General features: G+C 40.3%; 1 protein-coding gene across 1 annotated transcript in view; it reads right to left on the minus strand.

Annotated features, from left to right (window-relative positions):
- The window catches only part of adgrv1 (adhesion G protein-coupled receptor V1), a 407,915-nt gene that overhangs the window by 334,124 nt on the left and 56,056 nt on the right, over positions 1-17,735 (minus strand). The window contains exons 12-16 of the mRNA XM_048593741.1: positions 12,969-13,095; positions 6,822-7,007; positions 5,348-5,528; positions 2,713-2,876; positions 661-784 (exon numbers count right to left, since the gene is read on the minus strand). Of these exons, the coding sequence (XP_048449698.1) occupies positions 661-784; positions 2,713-2,876; positions 5,348-5,528; positions 6,822-7,007; positions 12,969-13,095 (782 nt within the window). The remainder of the gene's footprint in view (positions 1-660; positions 785-2,712; positions 2,877-5,347; positions 5,529-6,821; positions 7,008-12,968; positions 13,096-17,735) is intronic.

Here is a 17,735-nt window from a genome sequence, read left to right on the forward strand (position 1 = left end):
ATCCTTTGGGTGGAATAACCCAGTGGATAGCATTCCTGCGCTAAGGATTTTGGCCAACAGGAAAGACTGAAGTGAGACAATTGATTAAGATTGATTTTTGAATGCACAGCACTACCCTTAGAGTAGACAAAATGTAGCAATGAGCAGATTTTCTCAGCATGGTGGAAAATCCACTCAATACAGTAAGCATTACAGCTCCGACATGATGAAATTTAGATGAAATTTAATGACTTTCACAACACTAAGTAACATCCCGCAGGTTAATAAGGGAATAGACAGGAGACAGCAGTAAAGCCTCAGTGGTAACAATGTTTCACAGGTTAATGAGAATAGATAAGGGACATCTGAAGTACATCCCTGTTTGTTGATAAGAATATGTGACATACTGCCAAGATAATCAATGACTAGTGATCCATTCAAAACATTGTAACAAAATGTGAAAGTTTAGACTTTAGATTGTCACGCTGACTGTGATTCAGGGTCAGACCATTGCAGACTTTTAACAAATATGTCTCCCAGCATATGCATGTAAAATAACGTCTGTAACTGCTGAACCAAACTCAAAGTGGTATTTAAATTATCACAACACACCCAATCCTCTTCTAACAAATTTTTGATCATAATACAAAGTGAAAACTTTTTAAGAAATGAATTCCAAACCTTCAAGATAAATGGGATCATCATTTTTATTAATAAGAAGAGTTGCGTTAAGTACATTTCCAAGTCTGGCACCTCCAGTCGTATTATAAAGGAAGATCGTGAAAGTTTCTATTTCTTCAGGAATCTGGGTACAGATTGCAAAGATGACAAAGTAAACTAACTTAGAATTTCATAGTTTATATTGAGCTTTTTTTAAAAGTCAGAACAACGAAATACTACGGAAATTTTAAAATGCAATTGTAAAATGTGTTTTTGCAAAGAGAGATGGAACATTCACGGCTATTTTTGCCTCTAAATTTAGTAACTGTCTGAAGAGGGAGACCCATGCAGTGACTAACTAATGGATGTGAAGGTAACTTCCAACAACAACCCTTCAAAGGAAGGGAAAAGCAAGACACAAGACATTGGACTGTGATCTCGTGACTGCAAAGATAAAGATGGACCGACAAGCTCTGGTCAACAGCAGGTCACCTCTTGCAGATTATGTCCCAAACGCAGACACGATTTGGGTATATCCCTTGAAGAATACACAAGGACAGGTGTTAAAATGTTTTCTTCAATACGACTGGAGTAGACTACTGGGACTGAACACTCATGTACACCAGTCCGGTTTCAAATGTTAATGGACCGTGAAAGTCACAGTCAAGGAACTATCCCTAGTCACCCTTGTGCTGCTAGAAAGGTTCTCCCTCAAATTGGCTGCAAACCAATTAGGAAAAAAAAACAGGAATCAGGACAAAGGAAATTGAATAAGTCTACAAAACCAAGAATCAGCTGTTCAAACGAAGGTCATCACAATCAGTGTAACCCAAATACAGCCATATCACCTTATCTGCTCTTCACGAACAATTCAGTGCCTGATCCATGAAACCGTTTTGTTTGAACTTCTATCTTTTTCAATTTATCTTTTAGTTGTAATCTGCATGTGTGGGTTGTGTGAAGAATTCTTCTCACATCTAGTAATTGATAAACTCACTCTTTTGGTTAATTCAAGAAAGCCTGGTTAAATTGGCTCTTTTTAAAAATTAAGCTTTTTTCAAAATATAACGTATTCTCAAGGTGAAGTGATCCATTTTTAAATTAACCTTTTTGTGGCCAATCAAGAGGATGGGTAGGTTCATAAAGAAGGGGAGAAAGCTCATCCCTCCTCACCCGGAGACTGAATGAGTATCCCATCTAGAACCAAATTAACTGGAGAACCTTGTCTGGGGTCTGGCCGCAACATGTCTAAAACATACAAAAGCTCTTCTGTAAAACTAAAGGGAAAACAAGTTAATGAAACATTCTGGACATTGAAAAAGTATTTCTCTTAACTCAATTGAAGATTTTCAATCACTTTGTGCATTTATTTACCTCTTTGTGTAAAAGATAATATAATAATCGTCTTCAGTCCCCATCACCATCTCTGCAGATACTTTTAGTCATCCTGTTCAGACAGATTATAATACATGTCTGGGGCAGGTGGGACTTGAACTCAGACCTTCTAGCCCATAATAAATGGTTGGTGCCATGTATCATGGAGAAACCAGGGATGGAGGCCAAACCACTTCCCATGGTGCTTGTGAGCTACACCTGTCGTGAATGTAATGTTGCATCCAGCTTCGGCAAACAGGGCATCAACGACTATTGAGACACAATGGTACACAGATAATTCTGAAATACCTCTAAGATTGCTGGTAGGAACCAGAATTGAAGAGGTTCAAGACCACAGTGACTTTGCTGGCCAATGGCAGGACACTATAACCAGTGCTGCCATGTTCCATATCTTTGATGTTGAAGTGTTTGACCAATCACAGTTTCCTACCAAACTAGGTCCTGGACACCACCAGCTTGAAGAAAGAGGTCTATAAGCCAGATCCACCCCAAACTCCACCTGCTATGCACATCCGCTCCCCTTCCCAATGTCACTCTCCCAAAACTTTAAGCATTTTGATTGCATCATGGCCTGGCAACAATATTGACAAGATCTTTATACTTCCTGAACACGAGGCCTACTTTGTTTAAATCTGCCCTTACTACCAGAATGCATTGAACTGAAAAACCATAACTCACTGCGTCAGGAAGGGACTGAAGAGTGATGTTTTTTGACGATTCAGCACTGTTAAAGTTGACCACACCTTGGACTGGGTAAACATCATTCGTGAAAGCAGGGTCCACAATCCAGGACACACTAACATTACCAAATGTTCCTCGGTCACGGATTAAAGGAAAGCTAGCTGATGAATTAAAGTAAAATGCTTCATTATGTGTAGCAACATGGGCATAGAATATAGGTTACTTAAAACAGTCTGCAACAAGAGGAGCAATGTTGACCAGTCAATTGGAATATTTATTTGGCCCTTCTTTGGAGGTCAACAAATACCGTCTACAAATCATTAATTTGTAGTAAAGTCTTCAGTTTTATCCACTCACACCACCATCTCAATCAATTTTAAGCTTGTCACATTGAGCATTTCTTCTGTAATATTGTCTTCAACACCATCTGGTTAGGCATTTCCCAACCTTCTCAGCCTGCAGAGCAGACCTTTTCTTCCATGTTCAGCATTCTTATTCTACACGAGGAGGATTCTCTGCTTCTTCCTTGAACAAAGGTCAAACCGGATTTCATTCACCATCATCCTTCCTCACCTGGCTGAAATTGCATTCTCAACTTCTCTAATATCACTTACCTCCCTTAAATAAAAGATATGGATTCTAACTACATCTGCACAATAGATCTCCCCTTTCCCTCAAGCTCCACTCCAGCATCCTCCACATTTAAATGACCATTACCACCACCAGTAAACACATTTATCCTTCCCTCCACTCCCAGTATTCTAAAGGCACACTTTGCTCCATGGTACCCTATCCCACTCTTGAATTGCTCCCAACAATCCTTTCCTTTTCCAATATGGGAGATGCAACACCTATTCTTTCACCTCCACTATCCAGAGCCTGAACCCTCCCTTCCAGGTGAAACATTGATTTACTTGTATCTCTTACACGTTAGTAACTTATACTTGCTGCTCATGATGTGGTCTCCCATACACTGGGCTGATAAAAGTAGATCAGGTGACAACTTTGAGGAACTTCTTTCTTCAGGTGAGAAGTGCGATTTTGAGCTTTCAATCACCTGTCATTTTAATTATCTGCCCCACTCACTTTTTAACATTTCTGTCCTCAACCTTCCACACTGCTGCAATGAAGCTTAACAAATTTGAGAAACATCACTTTGTCTTTTTAAGTAGGCACGTTATTGCCTTGAAGACTCACTGCAGGATTCAACAATTGTTGTCCATTGTCAATACAATGTGGAGTTGGAGCAACACAGCAGGTTAGGCAGCATCAAAGGAGCAGGAAAGTCGACGTTTCAGGTTCACATCCTGTATCAGGATGTCAACTTTCCTGCTCCTCTGATGCTGCCTGACCTGCTGTGTTCCTCCAACTCCACACTGTATTGACTCTGACTCCAGCATCTGCAATTCTTGCTATCTCCGCATTGTAGACCATAACCTCCCCATTCTTTCAAACACAGTTTGCTGACAATGAATCTACTATTCTCCTTCTCACACCTGTGGAACCATTTTTATTTAATTATTTGCCCCAGATTTGCCTTGCACCATCATCCTTTTTATTATTTAATCTCCCCTGCCTTTCAGCCAATCATAGGCCTACTCTCCTTCACTTGCCCACATTTCTACTTGATTAAACTCAACTACACTTCTAACATTTTCCAGGCCTGAACTAAGGCCATCAACCTGAAACATGAACTGCTTCTCTGGCTGATGTAGTGAGCATTTCCAGCAGTTTTTGCCTCATTCCTCGTGGTGCCCTAATAAGGCTGTGCGCTGTCTGAAACATTCCCAGCACCACTAAAAGTCCCTAGAAAGAAACTGTAGATTTCTTTAAAATCCAACCTGTTCAGAGATATTATTGGGGAGGTGAAGGCCTAGTGATATTATCACTGGACTGTTCTGGGGACCTGGATTCAAATCCCACTGTGGAAGATGCAGGAATTTGAAATCAAGTTTTGAAAAAAAATTTGGAATTAAGGATCTAAAGATGACTATGAATTCATTGTTGGAAAACCCTATCTTGTTCACAAATATCCTCCAGGGAATGAAACTGCCATCCTTACCTATTCTGGCCTATATGTGACTCCAGACACACAGCAATGTGTTTGACTCTTAACTGTCCTCTGGGCAATTAGTGGTGGATAACAAGTGCTGGCCTAGCCAGCGACACCCATATTCCATGAAAGAATTAAAAAAAAGACACACTCTCAGGGCAGGTGGGACTTGAACTCGGGCCTCCTGGCTCAGAGATAGGGACACTACCACTGCACCACAAGAACCCCAGAAAGGAACTGTATTGCCTGCAAGGATATTGCCACCACCTGCAACACTCTGTACTTGTAGTCAGAGATCAACTGGTTGTTAATGTAGTGAAATGTTTCATATTGATCAAAGTTATCAAGTACTTCTTAAAGGCCTTGATTAAAGCCTTATACTTTAAGACCTAATGCTAAGTTGTATTGTTCCTAGATTTGACAGTTCTTTCAGGATTGCTAAACATATTATACAAAAGATGACTACTGTTCTGTTAACTCTGTCACTCTATTGTTAAGGGGTTGACTATGACTATTTGCAACATAATGATTCCATCCAACTGGAAAATCATGTCAATCAATTATTGAAGTTATTTTTACCTGTGTATATGGTATCCCCCTCGCTTTCTTTTATAGTTTTAGTAAATTCCTGAGTGATGAACTGTATTACGCCATGGGGATCATCATTCTTCAAAACTGTGATATTGATCTGTGTAGCAGTTCCTAATTTGCTTGGTGGAAAACTGTGGCTATTGAGTATTGCAGAATATTGTTCATCCAGCTAAGAATAAGTGAAAGAATTATACAAAGATAAATACCACACATTAATCTGCTTTTAATGTGAATCAAATGAAAGCTAAAACAAACAATGATTAGCATTTATACTGCACCTTTGACACTTCACAAATGTATCATTAAAGAATGGCACTCTGTGATACATAAGGGTTATTCGGGTTAACTCAATGAAAGAGGTAGATCTCTTCAAAGGAGGAAGACAGGCAACTTACTACAGATAATTCTAGATCTTGAGAACTCAACAACCAAAGGCATAGCTACTAATTACATGCTTAAAGTCAGGGATATTCAAGCAATCAGAACTGGAGCATAGATATCTACAAGTATCCTATAGCTGAACGTTTATAGGGGTGAAGGATATGACAAAAATAAGTAGGGCTATGGTCCTGGAGGCATCTGAGAGAGACAGAGAGAGAGAGAGAATTTTAAAAATTGAGGTCACAAAGTAGGTGATTAGGTGAAGGACACTTTGAGTAAGCTTTTGAATAGCTTCAAGTTTAGACAGGATAGAATATCAAACATTGTAAAAGGATAGGTACAAAATAAAGAAGCCTCACGTAAGAAGAAAAGAGATTTTCCCCCCTCAGAGTTAATGTGTAAAATAAAATATGCAGTTACAGAGGTCAAACTATCCTGTAAAAAATGTGGACGATATTGGATTATAAACAACACTGAATGTCTTGCTGACATAATGTTCCCAAACTGCGGAGAATTCCATGCCCAGCCAACTGGTGCTGATTAAACAACATAGGTCATAGATTTAAATATATACTCTGCAGTTTTTAAAGACCTGACAAGGATGTTCATGAAGGGATTAAAAACTCCAGGAAATGGGATTGGCAAATTTAAGTGAATGTTATCGCTATTTGCAAAATTTTCTGGTTGCAACAGAAAGCATCAGGTAAAAATTTTCTTGCCAGCAGAAATGTCTTACTACGACAGGCAGCAGAATTTCAAATGTTCCACCAAAATTAGTTACCTATACCTTAGCATTTTCCTCAAAATGGCGATAAAGTCTGCCATTGCTTCTCCATGCACAGGAGGAACATTTACACTTTCTCTTAGTTCAATCCACAGACACAGCTAGATCTGTATATACTAAAACTATTCAGTGCCACTAAGAAATTCATGATTTCAAGGAAACTGTTCACACGAATAGCATGATATCCTGTGTCAATATTTATCTTCACAATTCTTAACCACTGTCACATATTCATACTCTAAAGATTTTATTTTAACACTCTGAGAAACAATGATTCCGCAGTACCCAAAGCCTTACCTCAGGTATATCATCCTCCCTTGCTAACAATGTTATTACTATTTCTCTTTCCCCAGGATCAAATTCCAAGACTCCTGTATTCCCGTAAAACTCGAAAGATGTTTTTGGTTCCACAACATAGCGCAAGAATTGCTTCAGAAGTGCTCCACGATATCGGACAATCTTGAGTTCAAAGGCAACACCTTCCTAGGAAAGGAAATATTTTAGGTCGATTAAAATCAAGAACGACAAATGAGCAAATCACATCTGGGAAAAAAATTTCCATGGCCTTTTGCAATAAACAAATGATAGCAAGAGGGTGGAGTTCCAAGAAATTATTCACATTATTATCAGATTCTATCAACATATTGATGAATACCCTCCTCTCCAACCCCAATGTCATCTTTGGAAGGCTGTTGTGTACCATCAGTCTGGAGCTGACCTGCACAGTTCCTCATATTTGCCTGAGACGTAGCAGATGGGGGAAATCTAAATCCCATTTTATGGGCAGGGACCTGGAGGTGTTGCTGGATGGGATGCTATACAGGCAAAACGTCCTCTTCCCCCAGGACCAGCAGTCCACAGCACCTGACCATGTCAACCTGCTCCAAGGTTGCCACTCAGGTTAAAGCAGTCTCAGCCATCTGAAAGAATGTCCCCAATAAAGGTCAAGGGCCATCTCCATTCTGTCAGTGTGAGTGCCACCATTTTCTCTCTGAAACCTCACCTCACTCTATCTCTGCTCCTGTACTGACCTCCCACCAACGCTCATTCTCTACCATGCTCACCATTCCCTGCAACATCTTCCCTACTTGCTCTCACCCATCAACCCTACTAACCCTGCATGCCTTTTGCACGGCCTAATCACTCACTTGGGACAACTCACCAACTGCATTAACAGTAACAGCAGTGGCGCCATCTTTCACCTTCTATAATACTTGTTGCTGTCTCATTCCAGGAGAAAAACAGCCCTCGAAAGGACTGTAAGAGCCAATATGGGTGGTATGGTGCCCGAAATTCATCTCCTCTTCTCTTAGGAAGAGACAATCCTGACTCAAACTGGCCTGAGCAGACCCTGGACTGGTATCAGAGGCTGCCTTTGACTTATTATGTTGGGACCCCCAAGCAAAGGCTATCACCCTTGACTTGACTGACAAACTTCGTGGCTCTGCAACTGCCCTAAGTGGCACAACTGGACAGAAGTAATATTAGCCTGGTATATCTGGCTGAGGGGGGAAAGTGCAAAAAAGCAAGGCACGGCAATGCAAGGCAGGGATTATGTTAGCATCCGGGTAGGCACAGAATGAGTAACGGCTGGGAAGCAAACAAAGGGCTCGGAGATGCAGCCTGTTCCAATCCATGAGCTGACTCAGGTGAGCCTGAGTATACAGTATCCTTGCTGTAGCATTGCAAATAATAATTGCCATTGCAGCCTGTGGTGCAGCAGTGAAGTGCAGAAGCATCCGGTAAGTGGATCAGAGATGTGTCATCAGGGCTCTAAAAGGCTGCCACATGTCAGGTGCCAATGTCCGTGGATGTGGGATGCATGTGACCAATGCCCTTGGAGCATTCCTTGAGATGTTGATAGCTGGTATCCAACGTGCAGGTTTTTTGGAGCAAGTGGCAAGCTCAAATCTGCTCTGGTTTCCATTTCAGGTTTTCCCAACATCTAGATTGTTGTGCAATGTGGTAACCCCTGCAAAGCCATGGGGAATCTTTAATTAATCTCCCTGTGGAGCTCACTGAGTATGAGTTCCTAGGTAACAGGCAATGGCCTGTCTGTCTGGAACTCATCACCTGAGCCCTTTATAAAGTAAACCCACGGATGGGTCTGCAGAACTGTCTGTTCCAGGCTGGAACTAGCCAATATATGCCATGGGTAGTGGCTCTATTTTGGTGTTCAGCAATAATAATGTTCCTTTCCAGTTGGGCTTCTTGAGTTATTACAGGCAAGTGGGTAAGATCGCAATCCGAATATTAATGCGGCATGTTGAGCCATCAACGAGAATCTACCTCATGGTAATCACCATCAATTGGTAATTCATTACAACCCAGTGGGAATTTCACCATGCCGCTATAAGAAAAGATGGGGCAAGATAATCTCAGTATCAATATATGACCCGACGAACATCTCAGCTGATTCTGCCACTCACTTCGCCAAAGCTCACATTGCTCTGAGCCCCATAAGATTCAGCCCATAACATGTATAACAACACCAAGTAACCTGAAATTAGTTGCTAACATGCAATAAGCGACTTCATGTTCAATAAAAGATTAATTAGCTGTAATGTGGAGGTGCCAGTTTAGGACTGGGGTGGACAAGGTCAGAAAGCACACAACACCGGATTATAGTCCAACAGATTTATTTGAAAACACAAGCTTTCGGAGCCTCTCTCCTTCTTCAGGTGTTAGTGAGGTGGTATCAGACACAGAATTTGATCTTTTAGTTATAAATTCTGTGTCTGATACCACCTCACTAACACCTGAAGGAGCAAGGCTCAAAAAGCTTGTGTTTGCAAATAAACCTGTTGGACTATTGCCTGGTGTCATGTGATTTCTGACCTTTTTAATTAGACCAGTAAGGTTTTCCTTGACCACATTGGACCAGTAGACCTTATAGGTTCCTATACTTAAAGAAGGTGGTGGTAATGAGGCTACGACATGGTGAGGTACACATTCAAATTTAGCAGCCATTTATTTATTTTAATTTTAATTATTTACGATGAATAGTTTTATAAATAGCACTTTTCCCTGAACACAAACAATATCAAAATACGAGTTGTAAAGGTAACTCATGGCATTCTAAATTTTAAACAGAACTGCCTTAATTACAAACAATCTTCAGAAACTAGATTGCTTAAGATTGCAAATGAGTGAGTGGAATTAATGAGTGGGTGGAATTAAACATACTCAAAAATAGACAAAATAAGTCAAGGGAAAGAAGATGCCAACTCTTTGGTTGACAAGTTAGAATGTAAAAATATGTACAGGGAACTAAGCGACAGCTTTCAGCTGGTTGAGACTCATGCAGGACAGCTATGATTAACTTGGAACTTGACAGGCTAAAATCTGACATAGCTCCCTTACAAAAGACTAGGCTCACAGAGTAGATCGCTGACAGAGAAACATCAGTCATTCAGATGTCACGTTTCATTTTAACGAAATTACTACTCTTGACGATGGAACTCCCCACAAATGGTTCAAAAAGTGTCGACTTTATCTGCTTCTCATTGCAAACACTTAACATGAAGAGTGTCTGTGCTCTAACTCTTTGCTTGTTACAATGATGAAGAGTCAATTCAATGAGAAATTTGATAAGGATACCAGCAAAATCCTTAATAGAGTGAGTGTGTGCCTTGACACATGGCCCACCTGCCTCAGATATCATGACATAGGACTATTTAAGATATGTTGCCACCACAAACCCTGTGTAACTAAATAACTTCTTTCAGAAGGAACCAAGCCATAAAGAGTCCTTGGGACAGCTAGAATAAGGGCTGTGGTACCAGCCTGATCTGATAATCAAGAGATATGACTCTCTGGTCAGCATTCTTAATACACACAGCTATCACAGTACAATCTGAGATACAGGTCACTCCTGGTCTGCATCACGAGTACAGTACAACTCTCATGTGTTTTATCATCCAAACCAGAAAGACTGTCTTTATATCATTACCAATCATGCTGTCTACCAACATAAGAACCAGCATCTCCTCTTCTCAACTGAATGGACACTTGCTGGTATTCCCGCACAGAGTGAAATGGACCTGATTTCATGAAACAATTTACAATAGCGTACAGTCAACATATTGGAACAAGAGCACAAAAAATGTTGATTAGTTTGAAGATTGCTGTAAGGAACTAGTTAATGAAGCTAAGCAACTACTTTAATCAATTATAAAAGAGATCTGAGAGTGACTAGTGTTAGAAACATTACAATTAGCTGTTTGGAAAGAATTCAATCAGAACTCGCGTCCTGAGCGCTATTCCATGACAATGGCAATTATATGAGGACGGAATATGATTTGGTTCAGTTAGCTTGTGGTCAAATAGCATTCTAATATTCATTCTGCAGGTTCACACAGGAATTGTTAAAAATTCTTTTACAGCATGTGGCATTGCTGGTACTTATTACCAATCCCTAATTGCTCTTGAACTGAGTGACTTACTGAGTTATTCCAGAGGGTATTAAGTGTCAATCATCATGCTATGGATCTGGAGTCACATGTAGCCAGACTAGTAAAAATGTCTTTGAAAGACATTACTTGTTTGTTATTAAATCAATGGTAGTTTAATGGTCACCGTTACTGATACAAGCTGTCAATTCCAGCATATTTATTAACTAAATTTTAATTCAACCAGTTGCCTTGGTGGGATTTGAACCCATGTATCCAGAGCATTAGCATGGACTTCTATATTACTAGCCCATATATACTGGGCCAATTTACACAGCAAGGGAACAATATTCTATCAAGAAGACCATCATCAGCAAACAAGTGAATGAAAACAAAGAAAGTCAGCACAGAATTCTTATTGTCATGAAGTGGACCATAACCCCAAATTACTTATGGATACATTGAACTTATAAGAACAACATGAGTTGTTTACTTGCCAAAAGATACCTGAGAGTGTAAATTTAATGGCTGCATGATAAAATCTCTGTATGGATTACACTGAGCCCCAAGAGGTACCATGAAATGTCACACTCAGAAGAGTGTCAGAGGAACATCAGACAGCAACACTTCAAAAGGAGAGATGTCATTTAAAAATCTGAGCTGTGTTCTCCTCTGGGTTGTGTCCCAGGCTGTGGATATGATGAGTTGAGAAAAGGTAGCTCTGGGCAAAAGATATATTTGTGTTTTACTTTTCCAAGTATACCCAAAAAAGGGAGTTAATAAACACCAGGACTCTCTAGTCCTAATATGCTGGAGTGCTGGTATACTAGCTTGTGGTTCATGATACATTGTGTTAAAGTGTTTACAGTTATTGTGTTTACAGTACCTGTAAAAGGACACAGCTGAGATCTTGTCAATTTAGTGTGGAGCTGAAGGAACACAGCAGGTCAGGCAGCATCGGAGGGGGAGGAAAGTCAACGTTTCGGGTCAGGACCCCATCGTCCTGGTGAAGAATCCCAACCCTAATGGTCGACTCTCCTGCTCCTCTGATGTTGCATGACCTGCTGTGCCCCTCCAGCTCCACACTGCATTGACTCGGACTCTAGCATCTGCAGTTTTCGCTATCTCAGAACAGCTGAGATCTTCCTTTAGTCCTGTGTGCGCAGATAAAATGAAGTAAAATCTCTCTCCAACAAAGCCATTGTTGAAAGAAACTGCACTAACACCTTTAAGTTAACTGCAGAACTAAGAAACTTGAAACAACTACTTTACTATCAAATTGAGCGATACCAGGATCATCCACCTAACAGCTGTAATGTTTCATAGTCTACTCATCAGGGGCAACCAAAAAGTGTGATTTTTAAAACCTTTTTGGACTTACTTCTCATATTTAATCTCTGCGTATGTGACATAGTTTATTATCTTTTCTCACCTTTTAGTAGCAAATAAACTCATTCTAACTTTAATTCAAGAAAGCCTGGTTAAACTGGCTCCTTTTGAAACATAAATGGATGTGTGTTGGGTAAAAATATCCACACAGTTAGGATCCTTTTTAGTCTAACTTTAATTAAAATCAAGCACGGGAGGGTTGAATAAAGGGGAGCTAGTTCATCTCTCCTCACCTGGGAGGACAAACATTTGTGAATATCCCACCCAGAATCAGAACAAATTGGGAACCTTACTTGTAACACTATATGCAAGTTATAAATGCTAGTATGTTAAATGTAAGTTGTTAGCCAGCGCTGTAAATTGTAAACTTGATTACACATCCATTACTGTTATTTATAACTGTTAGTTATACTGTTAGTTATAACTAAATATGCACAAAAAATTCCACTTGTTTTGCCTTCTCCCCTATTTAATGGTAAGATGAAATTTCCAAGTGAGGTCATATTATTCATGAATATAATTTTTTTTAAAGCTAGGAAAATCAAACACGCCAATAGCCTAAGATATAAATAAACCTAATTCAAGGGAAATCAGGTAGAGTTTTACTTCATTCACACAATTTTCCACAGAACTATTTATCTGAACACCGTTCACCCAGACTTACATTGACAAAATATGGTCCTCTCGTTTGTGGGGAGAATTCAAACACTCCACCTGGGTCATCATTTTGTAAAATAATTATCTTTCGACTGGTAAATCCTGATTTCACAATCTGATTTTCAGGGCTAGTTCTGCAAATGAAAGACAAAGTCAAAAACTGTATTTGCTTCAGGTTCACATGCATCCAAATGCAGTCATTATTCAACTGTAGTACTTGTTAACTAAAGTGCACAAAATCCAAACCAAACACAATGTTCAAGGAAATCACATTTTCAAAGAAAATCGGAATAATTTTCTCGAATAGCACGCAGCCAAATATATTCATATAAAATTCCTTTTAATGCTGCCATTATTCCACTAAAAATCAAAAACATTAAATAACAAAAATAAACTTTATGCACACAGATTACAATACCAAACATATCTATCTTACCGGTACATAGAATTATGACATGAATGTTTAGCTTATTAATATAGCATCATATGAACCAACACTATGGAAAAAATAACTCTTAAACATCCTGCAATACACTTCAAATGGGGCAGAAATCTATGAGAGCGAGGGGTGTATATCAAGCCCCACACCAGATGGACCATTGCATCCAGCCAACAAATTCAGAAGGCCATCCTTTAGCGAAAATGTGCTAAACCAGTGCTTCGTGAGAATTCTGCCCCTCAATGCCAGGAGGTCCCACTCTCTGGAGTTAGTGCCAATCAGATGGACTGATAGCTCCAACAGTCCTGCAGGTGCCAGAGTTCGATAACAGGCACTGCCAGAGCACCAACCAGTGTCAGAGAAAAGGCTCAAGGAACCGCCAATTGGAATAAATAAGGGCCATTGATGGGGAGGATTCTTTGAGTTGAGGGAGTGGGGGTGAGTGGTCAGTTTAAAGTCCATGCAGGAAGGAACAAAGGGAGCTACCTTCTTCAGGGGGTCTCCCCAATGCATGTAGAGCAACTCTGAAAATAGTACAATCTCTTACTTCCCCACACTTTTAAAACATTTAAAAATAATAGGCCGCCTATTCCCAGCCACACTTGCAGTATTATGGCGCGGGCAGGGTGACTTTGAGAGACTGAATCATGAGCAAAATGTCAATTTTGTCACCTACCCGCCATTTATTAAAGGAGTGAGCTTTTCAGTGCTTAGGAAGATGGTGGGCCAGGCGCCTCATCCTATTTTACATGCAAACCCCTGTCAAAAACACTTGGCAGTACATGTAATATCCAACCCATGATTCAAATCAATGTTCACATTAGACACTGCAATTTTCACCTTTGTCATTTTGACGCCAACATTGTGTTCAAATCAACAATAAAAGATCTAAGATCAACAACTTGTTTAGAGGGACAAGGAGTGAAACAGATAGACTGATCCTTATGGCATTTATCACCACCTCATACAAATCTGTATAGAAATAGAGGACAGAGTTTTAACCTGGACAAGCAGGTGGGATTGGCTGTAGACAGGGGGAGTTAAATATTTGAGCACACTGGGAAGCAAACTCTAATTCAACAGCCACGAAGTTTTGCAAGCAGAAACCTGTCAGCCTGTTACTAGAAGGCTGGTTAATATTTTAAGTACTTAAAGAGGCTGAAATCATCAGACCTACCATGTCTTACAGACTAAGTCTCCCACCTGAGGAAACCCGGCCGGTGTAGTGATGCAACAACAACCTCAAGAAGAAGGCAGCAGCCTTTCCAACATCCGCTGTGGACCAGCAGAAATAAGATTGACAGGCAGAACGATAAGGTGCTCAATTTTGAATGAGTTGGGATAATAGGAAAAAAGCACTGGAGCTGTTGGAAAATTCAGCCTAAAACTTCGACAGATCTTTCCAAGGTATGAAATATCTAGCAGAGTACCATGCTCTCAGGCTACCAACATCCAAAAATTCACCCTTTCTTATCATAATGCCATCTTCACTCTCCAGTTTATGCTGAGCTATGATATTAATCTACATAGACATATTTCATCCATTCTGACTGCCTGCTGTCCATGGTTACCTTACCATTGCAGATAGTCTCAAATTTAAATAAAACCATTTTATGGCACATAAATGGGTGGCGGATCAGAAGACTGTGCAGAATATAAAAAAGCAGTGAAGAATGACAAAAAAAAATCAAGAAAAGGCTCTCGACCCGAAATATCAGCTTTCCTGTTCCTCTGATGCTGCTTGGCCTGCTGTGTTCATCCAGCTCTACACCTTGTTATCCAAGAAGTGTAAGATTAGATTACAAGAGAAATATAGTGTGACAATGTAAATTTCACAACTTTAGTAACTGTTCATAGATTGAAAGAATCAGCAATGAAAGATGAAAGAGGGAATTAAAAGTCACATGCGAATTAACCATCCCTGAGAGGAACAAGATAAACAATCTGTTTCCTGCAAATTGGGAGAGGGGAGTGTGCAGTGGGACCTGGGTGTCCTTGTGCACCAGTCGCTGAAGGTAAGCATGCAGGTGGGGCAGGCGGTAAAGAAGGCAAATTCTATGTTGGCCTTCATTGCAAGAGGTTTTGAGTATAGAAGTAGGGAAAGAGTTGTTGCAGTTACACAGGGCCTTGCTGAGGCCACATCTAGAATATTGTGTGCAGTTCTGGTCTTCTTTTCTAAGGAAGGATGATCTTGCTCTCAAGGAAGTGCAGTGAATGTTGACCGGGCTGATTCTGGGGATGGCGGGACTGACATTTGAGGAGAGATTGACTAGGTTAGGATTGTTTCCACTGGAGTTCAGATGATTGAGGGGCGATCTCATAGAGACTTTTAAAATTCTAACAGAACTGGACAGGGTAGATGCAGGGAGGATGTTCCTAATGGTGGGTGTGTCTAGAACTAGGGGTCACAGTCTGAGAATTCAGGGTAGACCATTTAGGATGGAGATAAGGAGACATTTCTTCACCCAAAGAGTGGTGAGCCTGTGGACTTCATTACCACAGGAAGTATTTGATGCCAAAACATTGAATGTATTCAAGAGGTGGCTAGGTATAGCACTTGGGGCACATGGGATCAAAGGTTATGGGAAGAAAGCAGGATTAGGCTACTCAGTTGGACAATCAGCTATGATTGTGATGAATGGCAGAGCAGGATTGAAGGGCTGAATGTCCTCCTCCTACTCTTATCTTCTATGTTTCTATATTTCCTGGGAGAGAGGAGATAACAACTGCTTGGTATCATGCTACCTCATGACAAATGGGCAATTAAGTCTAGTGAAGAAGTAATGATCTGAAGTAAAGGGGTTAATTGCAAAAAAAGCTGTGGTTTAAACAGACAGCTAACCCTGAGTGTAACAAGGAACAGAGGGGCTACTTCTGATAAGAAGGCAATCTACAGACTTGGGGTCTCCAGAAACAGTAATCAATGTTGGGGCTGAAAGAATCTTTTGAATTATCAATAAGGTCACAGTACAAACTTGAAAAAGAGAAAATTGTATGAGAATCCATTGCAGAAACAAGTCAGTAGCAGAATTTTGAAGAACAACATTGTACAAGAGTCAAATCCTGGACACTTCCAGAACAGACCAATCCTGGTCAGATTCCATCATTAATTGGGTAATAGTTAAATTAGGCTGTGAGACTTAACTTGCTTACTTGAAAGGTCATATTTTGGTTGCTACATGCAATAAAGTTTAAATCATTGTTTCAGTACTTGATTGTGAGATTTCTTAATAAGTAGCCAAATTTAAGATAACTTGCGGTGATTCACCCACAACATTGGCTAAAATACAAATACAAATAGTGCGGAGGTGGTAACATTGTAGTAATGCCACTGGACTGGTAATCCAGAGCCCCAGGCTAATGTTCTGGTAGCCTTGGTTTGAATCACATAGCACAAGGAGTACAGATAAGTGAAGTGAGTGGGTGGAGATCTGGAAAATGAAGTACAATGCGGGAAAATGTGAAATTCTCCATTTTGGCAGGAATAATAAAATTCGTGAGAAATTGCAGAGCTCAGAGATGCAGAAAAATCAGGGGGCCTTTGTGCATGAATCACAAAGTTTGTATGAAGGTACAAGAAGGAATTGGAAAAGCCAGTACCAAGTTATTGTTTACTGTGAGGTGAAGTGAATATAAAACAAACACCATGTGTCGCAGATAAAAACATCAGCAGCAGCGTCACTGGCCGCACAAGCTTCAAGTATGTTTAAGGCAGGGATTGATAGATTTCTGATTATCACTGGCATACATGGCTATGGGAATGGGATGGTAAAAAGGCACTGAAGTGTTTGATCAGCATTGATCGTATCTAATGGTGGAGCAGGCCTACATCTGTTCCTATACTTGTGTGAATGTCAGAGTAGGCTTTAGAGGCACACTCTTGCTGCCAGTTCCTATATTACTGCATTCCTGAAATCCAGCTGCTGAATCATTATATAAATGCTGGCCTCAAAACAAGCCCTAATGTGTTAATACTGAAAAAAGAAGTAATTATTCTGAACATCAAAATGACCAATAAAGATGGCCACTGGCCCCTGCGCATGGTCAGTGATGTCAGTTGGCTATGATAGACTTCGCAATGAGCCTGGACTGCTAACATCACTACATCCTGTGCACAGTGGTGTCATTGCAGTTCCACCTTTCCTTCATATCAATTAGTTTTTAAAGCAATGACCAACGCCCTGTGCTGTCCTGGCAACTTCCTTTCATGCTCTCTCTTAGGTCCTCAAGCCAATTCTGGGCCAGAAAATTGAATCCAACACCAGAACAAGTCAGTAACAGAATATCTGAGATAGTAGGAACTGCAGATGCTGGAGAATCCGAGACAACAAGGTG

Source organism: Rhincodon typus, chromosome 3, assembly GCF_021869965.1.
Source record: "Rhincodon typus isolate 14 chromosome 3, sRhiTyp1.1, whole genome shotgun sequence".
Taxonomy (NCBI): Eukaryota; Metazoa; Chordata; class Chondrichthyes; order Orectolobiformes; family Rhincodontidae; genus Rhincodon; species Rhincodon typus.